This window comes from Lactuca virosa, chromosome 4 (assembly GCF_052849685.1).
Source record: "Lactuca virosa cultivar CGN04683 chromosome 4, Lactuca_virosa_CGN04683_v6, whole genome shotgun sequence".
Classification (NCBI taxonomy): Eukaryota; Viridiplantae; Streptophyta; class Magnoliopsida; order Asterales; family Asteraceae; genus Lactuca; species Lactuca virosa.
The window spans coordinates 28,079,041-28,089,098 of NC_136429.1; the positions used below are offsets into that span (position 1 = coordinate 28,079,041).

The 10,058-nt window shown below is 35.5% G+C and overlaps 1 protein-coding gene across 1 annotated transcript; it reads left to right on the forward strand.

Annotated features, from left to right (window-relative positions):
* Window positions 1–2,845: 2,845 nt before the first annotated feature.
* Window positions 2,846–10,058, forward strand: LOC145168554 (uncharacterized). The gene is made up of 2 exons (XM_079087341.1): window positions 2,846–2,922; window positions 9,333–10,058. Exon 2 carries the CDS (start codon window positions 9,359–9,361, stop codon window positions 9,836–9,838), a length of 480 nt encoding a protein of 159 aa, XP_078943467.1. The 5' UTR covers window positions 2,846–2,922; window positions 9,333–9,358; the 3' UTR covers window positions 9,839–10,058.

The following is a 10,058-nucleotide window of genomic DNA, read 5'->3' on the forward strand; positions in this document are numbered from 1 at the left end:
TATATATATATATATATATATATATATATATATATATATATATATATATATATATATATATATATATATATATATATATCAAGAGTCTCATTATCTCTAAAATGATTTTTTTAAAATAAATCAAAGATTTCACATATATCTTACTTACAAATATGGTCACAGTGATTCAAAAAGGAATTCTCATTAATGAATTCGTAAAGTGACATATATGTAAGTAAAATTGGCAATCTTATGCTATGTCAAATATGTATCAAGCAAAATTAGCATTTTTCTCTAATTGCAATTGTTTATGTAGTATCTTTATTCTCTTAATTATATATCAAACAAATTATGAAAAGGTATAAAGAACAAAAAAATTCAATATTAGAATTGGGATCTCTAAGTTTTTAAAAATATATGTTTTTATGACAAAAATGCAATTATTGTAGGCGTAGACATGTAAAGATGATCCACCTTTTTTTTTTAACTCTTCATCCTTGATAGCATTTGCTTTTAATTAAAAAACACAAGTTCAATGCTTTCCAAGTGATACATATTTAAAGTTCCCCAACGTATAATTATTTTTATTTAATATTTAAAATATTATAAATTTATGTTTCTATTAAAAAATTATTTTGTTCTATTTTAGCATTAAAACCTACCCGTTTGATAAAAAATCTAAATACATTAATTAATACTCCACAACTGACCTTGAAATAATTTTACTTTCTATTTATAAAACATTAATAACATGAATATTTGTCAAAAAAGCATTAATAAAAATAAAACAAAAAACTCATTGACAGAAACCAAAATTAATATTGATCGAGAAAATATATCTGGTTTGAAACTCTTTGCAAATCAAATTCTTTTAATATTTACTTTTCCAGTAATATTTTAAATATAGTTTTATTAAATATCTTTTTTTCGTAAAATACTAATAGAGCTGCCATGATGGAACCTTTAAATACACCATCCACATGCAATGCAATGGTGCATGCCTTCTTTGCATTGATCTATATCACCACCTGCAACCGCGGTAAAATCACCTTTTGATTTCCTCTTGAAAGTTGCAACACCCATAAATATCAACTTCTTCACCCTGTAAGAAAACTTCCTCGACGGTGACCGCCACCATCAAAGATGTTGCTAACATTTCAGATCATCTTTTTTATCATCATGGCGGTGGCTTCAGCACCAGTTAAAGGAGTGAATCTTGACGACACCACTGCAACCACCACAGTCTCCGGAGGATCACCGAATGACCTAATAAAATGTGGCGGTTGCCCTTGTAACAATCCTTGCTACATTACTAGTCCTCCTCCTCCTCCTCCACCGCCACCACTATCACAACCACCACCACCACCACCCAAGATGCCTTCTCCAACACCCGGCCTGAACTGCCCTCCCCCACCCACTGGAGTTGGATATGCGTTGGGCCCTCCGGCATACATTTACATAACTGGTCCACCAGAAAATCTCTATCCCGTCAACCAGTATTTCTCCGATGCCCACCGAAACTTCTGGGGTGCGTGCCCTCTTCTGGTGATGCTTGGATTTTTGGGTGTGCATATTGTTTGCTAATTTCGCCATAATCTAGTAGGATTTGATAAGAAAACGGAAAAGTACTCTGATTGCTAGGCAACTAATCTTTACATAAGAGTCTTTTTATTTTTGTTGAATGTCTTAAATAGGGTTAATGTTATCCGACTAAAATCAATAACCATCTTGATCTTCTTGTTCTACTATGTTATGCTTTATGCACGTTACTCTTGCCAAATATAAAATAACTTGTAAATGTATATTTAGATCCATAAATATGAGCATGTTTAACATTATATATTTTAGATGCAAAATTTGGGACTAGCCCACTTGGTAGAGGTTTTGCCTCTTAAATTGGAGGTATTGAGTTCTAACCCTGACGTAAACAATTTCGTGATACTAGCTTCTAACCACTAACTATATATATATATATATATATATATATATATATATATATATATATATATATATATATATATAAACGATATGGAATATACATTACAGCCCCACCTAAGCTTAGGTACTAAACATCTAAAATATGTCGTTTTAACTTAGTAATTATACTCGATTTGGTTTTCACTTGGTAAATATATGGTCCCCAATAACATTTCATCCCACCATTATCATTTCACCATCATTGTTTTCTTTCCTCCATTATCGTTTATTACTTCACCCTAGTGAGCAGTATTGTTTTCCACCATCACGAAGGTCGAATATAATCAATGTCTTTACTTCCTTATCAAAATTATTGTACATCATTAATCTACATCTTCAAGTGTTAATCGTGAATCCCTAATCGCAATCTTTATATAGTAAAACAATGTGTTTTCATGAGGTTTAGTACCTAAGCTTAGGTGGGACTGTAATGTATATTCACTCTTCCCATATATATATATATATATATATATATATATATATATATATATATATATATATATATATATATATATATATATATATAGTAGGTTCGTGTAAAGACAAGAAATATTGTTATTGTGAGAACGTGAGAACAAACATGGGCCAATCATTTATAAGGGCATTTTTGGGAATTTAACATCTTAAGTAAGGGCAATTCCGGTTTTTTGATATTGTAATTACTATCAATATTAATTAAATATCATGTTATTAAGGAAATAGATTAAATCAGTAACTGCTTCTATAAATAATAACCATATCTAATCTCTCTTCTCTATCACGAGAACGCTACGTGAAAACCCCTCCGTATTTTTATCACGTTCATACATGTATCATCATTCTTCATCACCGTGCCTTCTTTTAGGGTTTTAAATGCTCTTGTCGCTGCCTGACCACAATCAAGATTCATCATCGTCCAACAACATTGTCCTTCAACTCCAACATTGTGCTCTTCCACATCTAGTCCCGCATTTACACGCCCCATCGGTATGTTTCTCTTCTCCTATTTTTCAAAATCGCTTTTGTTATCAAATTTGATTTTCTAAAACCATTTTGTTCATGAAATCGTTTTTGTTCATGAAATTGATGGCCCGTGTTTGTGAGTTCTTCATCTAATTCGGATTATTTAGCTAGTTTTTTTATTGAATTATTTTTCTATTGAAATTGTTTTGTGATTGGAATGTATAAGGATTACTCTCAAATAAAACCTCAATGAGGTAATCGTGTATATCTGATGTATATATAGTACAATGAATAACTAATACAAACTAAAATACAGGGATAATCTTATCTAAGCTATACATTTGAATATCACGTGATCACATGATCTTATCGCTAATACCCCCCCTCAAGCAAAGTGGTGGTGGAGCAACACGAAGCTTGGCACGAAACACTTCAAATAGTGGACGTGCTAGACTCTTGGTGAAGATATATGCAAGCTGTAAAGATGTAGGAACAAACCGAGTGTACAAGCGTCCAGATGCAACCAATTTACGTACAAAATGATAGTCAATGTCAATATGTTTTGCACGCTTATGAGAGACGGGATTTTGGCTAAGAAATAAAGCACTACGATTGTCACACAATAAGGTGGGGCGATCAAGTGGAAGTGCATAAAGTTCACGCAGTAAATGAGTTATCCATACTATTTCAGCTGCTGTGTTAGCCATTGCCCGATATTCTGACTCACAACTTGAACTAGAGATAGTGGGTTGCTTCTTAGCACTCCAGGAGACAAGGTTGCCACCAAGAAATATAGAATAGCCATAAGTAGAGCGTCGTGTGTCAATGCATCGTGCCTAATCTGCATCCGAGTAGCCCACCAAGGAAGAAGTGGGAGGTGGTGTGAAGAGAAGACCATAAGACATGGTTCCTTTAAGATGTCGTAGGATCCGTTTGACAGCTTGAAAGTGATCGGTTGTGGGAGAATGCAAGAATTGACTGACTTGATTGACTGCATAAGACAAGTCTGGACGAGTAATCGTAAGATACTGCAATGCGCCCACAAGAGAACGGTAGAGGGTAGGATCCGAAAAGGGAGAACCAGTGGATACCAAATACTCAGAAGTGGATAAAGGAGTAGAGACTGGTTTAGAGTCGAGCAGACCAGCACGATCTAGTATATCATGAGCATACTTGGTTTGGGTGAGAAACAAACCACCGTCACCGGGAAGATATGAAACTTCAAGTCCCAAAAAATAATTCAAGCGACCTAAATCTTTGATGGCAAATTCATCATGGAGTTTAGAAATAAACCATTGAATGAGAGATGACGAATTGCCGGTAAGAATTATGTCATTCACGTAGACCAACAAATATAGAATGTGGGATTGTCGCTTAAAAACGAACAAAGAAGTATCCGCTCTACTACATACGAAGCCAAGAGTGATTAGAAAAGCACTCAGGCGTTGAAACCAGGCGCGAGGAGCCTGCTTTAACCCATATAACGCCTTTTTTAATCGAAAAACATGATCTGGAAAACGAGGATCTTGGTAACCAGGTGGTTGCTCCATGAAAACCGTATCAGTAAGATGCCCATTGAGGAAAGCATTATTAACGTCTAACTGATGCAAGGTCCATCGATGCATAACAGCTAAGGTTAAAACAATACGAACTGTGGCTGCCTTTACAACAAGACTAAAAGTATGAGTGTAATCAAGGCCTGGAATTTGGGTGAACCCTTGAGCAACCAACATGCCTTAAGCCGCTGAATGGAACCATTAGAGTTGTATTTCGTGCGATAGATCCACTTAGAGCTAACTACATTAGTCTTTGGAGGTCGTGGAACAAGATCCCAAGTATTATTAGAATGAAGAGCGGACATTTCTTCTTCCATAGCTAACAACCATTGAGGATTTTTGGCAGCGGATTTGAATCCTCGCGGTTCCTTGATTGTCAGTAAAGAATGCACCAATGGAGACGGGATTTGACTAGCCAGCAAATCCAAGATTCTTCTTGGTTTGAGTGCGCCTGTTTGGGAGCGAGTGACCATGGGGTGAATGACTGGTGGCACATCAGGACATGGTGGTGGTGAGGCAAGTGGCAACTCATGATCAGTGGGAGTCGTCGGGGCAGCAGATGGCGTTCCATGGTCATCGTGTAAGAAGATGCGACATGGTGATGACGATGATGAAGGTGGTGGTGTGGCGTAAAAGACGATGAGTACAGCGGTGTAGATTCATCAAAGTCAGAAAGAACCATAATAGCTTCGTTTGATGTAGAAGGAGTACCACTGAAAGGAAAGGAGGCTTCATCAAATACTGCATGCCTTGTAATGTAAATGCGATTTGTGGAAGGATCGAAGCAAATATATCCTTTGTATTGAGAACCATATCCAAGAAAAACACATGGAGCACTGCGAGGTTCAAGTTTATTAGATGAATACTTGCGTAGATAGGGAAACACTCGACAACCAAAAGGATGGAATATGGCATAATTTGGGCGTATGTTGAATAGAAGTTGATATGGTGACTTGTGTTGAAGTAGTGGAGTGGGTAAACGATTAATGGTGTAAACAGCAGCACTAAATGCATCAGCCCAAAAACGAGCAGGAGCCCGAGCATTGAAGAGCATGGCGAGACCTGTTTCTGTAATGTGACGGTGCTTACGTTCAACACAGGCATTTTGCTCCGGTGTGTAAGGGTAAGAGATCCTATGGTGAGTGCCATTTTGCATTAATAACGTGCGTACTCGTAAGTTTGTGAATTCGGTGCCACCATCAGATTGAAAATTCTTCATCTTGCAATTGAATTGGGTTTGAATGAAGGCTAGAAAAGCTTCAAACACATGAGAAAAATCTGATTTGGATTTCAAAGGATAAAACCAAGTGAAGCGTGAGAAGTCATCCACAAATATGCAATAGTATAAATAACCATCTGTTGTGGGAACCGGTGCCGGTCCCCATAAGTCACAATGAACCAAATCAAGCACATTTAAAGACCGTTTGTCATTGAGAGTAAAAGGTAAACGCTTGCTTTTGGCAAGTTGACAAGATGAACAAATCGTAGGTTTAGGTAATAATGAAGTCAACGACAAACAACCAGTCTTATTTAAAACAAAAAGAGTATCAAAAGAAACATGGCCTAATCTAGCATGCCACAGTTCTGGAGTGGCACGAAGTTGAAGCTGCAAAGAACACTTGATGACCATGTTTGAGTACATAAAGCTCGTTGTCACATCTACCCTTTGCTAGTATTGCCTTTGTTTTGCGATTCTGAATAGTAAAGAAAGGATTAGAGAATAACACATCAACTGGTGAGTCTTGGGTTAGTTTGCTGATTGATAATAGATTCTTGGTTAAATTGGGAACCACAAGAACATCGGATAACACAAGATCGGAAGGTAAAGTGGAAGTACCAATGTGAGAAATAGAAGAGACTTTACCATTTCCAAAAATCACTTGTTCATGACCGGTATAAGGAGAAGACGAGTCCAAGTGGGTGGTAGATGGCATCATGTGCGATGTAGCCCCTGAGACAACATACCAATCAGGAGATCGATTGGTGACGTGACATTGAGCATGGAAAGCTTGAGCAAGAGTTTCATCGGGGGCAGTATCTTTACGAGCAGAGGATGCAAGGTCAGGGCATGAGCTTGCATAGTGACCATTTGTACGGCACAGTTGACAATGTGGTGGTCTTCTGCCACGTCCCCTACCACCAGAACTGGAGCCATGACCTCTGCCTCTATAAGTAGAGCCACCACGAGAGGGTTGAGAAGATCGTTGTTGTTGAGCTGTAAAGGCAGCAACATGTGGTGATTCTTGAAGTGAGGCCAGGAACAGTTCATGAGATTCAGCTTGAGAGACTAGATCAAGAAAGGCTGGAGCAGGCTTAATTGCTCGATAAGTGACAGAGAAGTGCTCAAAAGAGGAGCCAAGACCAATAAGAAACCAATGTGATTTGTCAAGTTCATCCACAGGGTGACCGATTGCAGATAGCTGGTCACAAAATGATCGAAACTTAGAGCTGTATTCAGAAACAGAAGAGTTACCCTTTTTTAGGCGCCGAAGAGAGTCTCTGAGGGTTTGCATACGTTCATGAGAGTCATGACGATAGGAACGCTCAAGTCTCTGCCATACTTCAGAGGCAGTGGCGAGTCCAATAGTTTCCGCCATGGCTGTTTCAGTCAAGGATGAGTGAATGATAAGGAACGCACGCTGGTCATCTTCAACCCATTTGGCATAGGCCGGATTAGGAACCAGAGGAGTAGCAGCAGTGGAGGCGATTGTCTTGGGAGGGACAGGAGGGGTGCCAAGGATGTGATCGGAGAGTTTTTGGTAGGCAAGAAGGGGGATAAGTTGATTTCGCCATATCAGATAATTTGAGGGGGAAAGCTTCACAGTGATCATGTGAAGTATTGTGTTGAGAGAGAGAGAGAGTAGTATCGGAAGAGGAGTCGCCTGTCATGATTGGAGATGAAGAAAAAGAATCGGAACCCTAAGCTGATACCATATAAGGATTACTCTCAAATAAAACCTCAATGAGGTAATCATGTATATCTGATGTATATATAGTACAATGAATAACTAATACAAACTAAAATACAGGGATAATCTTATCTAAGCTATACATTTGAATATCACGTGATCACGTGATCTTATCGCTAATAGAATGTCATTGTCTATACATATGACTATTTTTGCTTCCTGTAAAGAGTATTATTTTTGAATTTATTTGGCGAATTGAATCTATAAAGTTAAGAATGCATAAGATTGCACCTACTGTTTTTTATTGTAAAAAAATTTTGGTCACTATGATATTACAGATTAAGAATACCTGCCATTCTTGATGTTTTTTTTTATAATTTAAGGCTAATAAAGAAGCATGTATTTTTTCTTTTTTTTTTGTTGGTCCACCATGTGCTCGATGAAATGCTTAAGATAATTACTTTGTCATTTAACGATACAACTCTATTTGATTTTTATATAACAATGTTCATTTGTGGTATGTGTTTTTATTGGTAATTGGTTTTCAAAATACAATGTATCTATTATAGATTTGTATTTAAGATCATTAGTTCAATATACACTTCTTTATTTTGATTTGATTCATTACACAAAGTTGTTGGTTTGAGTTTTTTTTTCTTATAAAGTATATGTTAAACATATTATTCACTCATTCTATTATCTTAAAACTTGCAAACGCAGAGTCAACAATTGGCGAGTGTGGCGAATAATTTTTGTTAATTTGTTTCTTGGTTTGTAACCTTTTCTGTTAATTTGTTTATGAATATATATTTAGTAATGAATTGGTTGCATTCTATCCGGAATTGTTAATTGACAATTGATTATATTTTATTTACTTTATTGATTAGGGTGATATTCTAACATGAATATGAGTTTATTCTCTTATGAATTTCTACATACATCTTATAGTTCTTGTTTGTTATTTTGTTATTAATTTTTACATACAATTTACTGTTTATGTTGGTATTCCATTATGAATTTCTACATAAATATTCTTGTTTATGTATTTTTTTCTGTTATGAATTTACAATTTAATATTTATATTTTTTGTGCACTTACAACTTAAAAGAACTTAAAGAAAGAAAAATAGTCAAGACGAATAACTGAAGAATTTTAGTTGAGTATATAAAACTTATGTAATTTTTGTCTTGAATTTGTATGAACACTTATTTATACATTTATATTTCTACGTATTTCACTATTTTGTTATGTCGTACATACACAAATTTCTTTTATATCAATATTCAATAAAAAAATCTTTTATGTTATTAATTTGTATCATTTTTTCTATATGTATGTATTCTATTACGAATCTGTATTGTTAGTTTGATTTAGTTACTATATAATATATTTATATATTCTATAAAATGGATGCAAACTAGAAATTAGTCTATAACTCGAAATATAAAAGTTCTGATCTTTTTTTATAATTTTAAACATTTTAAATTTTGAAATTTAAAAATCCCTTCATTTTCTCTTATTTCCATGATTATCAAATATTACAATTACCAATTTACCCTTATATTCTATTAATCTAATTTTTAATAATATTTATTTATTCAATTACCAAAAATATCTTAATTACCTTAAATAAATATAATGATTAGCTGAAAATCGTTCTCACTTTGTTATCTGTTCTCATTTGAACTATCCCATACATATATATATATATATATATATATATATATATATATATATATATATATATATATATATATATATATATCAAGTTTGGTCCTTAATTTTTTTTTTTTGTTTTTTTTTTGTCTTTAAGGATGACCCTTGTTGTTATGTGGGTTTTTCGGGTGTGTAGGTAACTATCATTCTGGGACATCCTCTAATGAACACTCGGGAAATCTTCGGAGCTTCGTTCCGGGATCACCTCCCGGACAACGACTGACGATCTTGTTTACTTTGATGTGATTCTCAGGCCCTTCATTTCCATCCCTCAAAGAGATGGAGCTAAGTCGGAACAAAGAAACCACCATCACCATCTTGGATGCCTATTTCTCTTCTATAAATCCAAACGACATTCTCACCATAGTTGCTCACTTTCGAGATCGCCAATCAAGTGAAACAAGCATTGAAGCCTACAATGTTGCAATAAGCTTCCTAAAGGACTATGTTGCTGAATGTTACATGTCTGAAATTGAGTTTGCTCACCTCTACGGTGCAGAAAGCATTTTGGCCAAAGTCACAACCGAACTCCCTGAAGCACAGATCTTGGCAGAAGGCCCCATTGAAGAACCAAAAATCGGTTATATCTATCTCAAAAAGAAGACCAATCAAAAGGAATTCTTCATAGTTCTTGATAAAAAAAACCTTGTTCCAACAAATATCCTTCAGAAGTTCATTACAAATGCTGCCAAGAGTGAATCCCCTGAGCACATCAAGAAGAAATTTATCGAGCATCTCAGTTGGAACATTGAAGTCTGAACCTGGCTCCAGAAGGCGTATCTTTTTGTTTTTGATGAAGCTTAGTGAAGAAGTTTTTGATTGCTAACGTCACTTAGGGGGGAGATTGTTAATTCATGAAAAGTGACCCTTAGCAAAAGCGAAGTCAGAAGTTCCGAAGTGAAGAAGCATTCTGAAGTGTGGTGAAGCTCCGAAGTTTAGCTAATTCCGAGATGAAGACTAACCGAGATGCACATTGTAA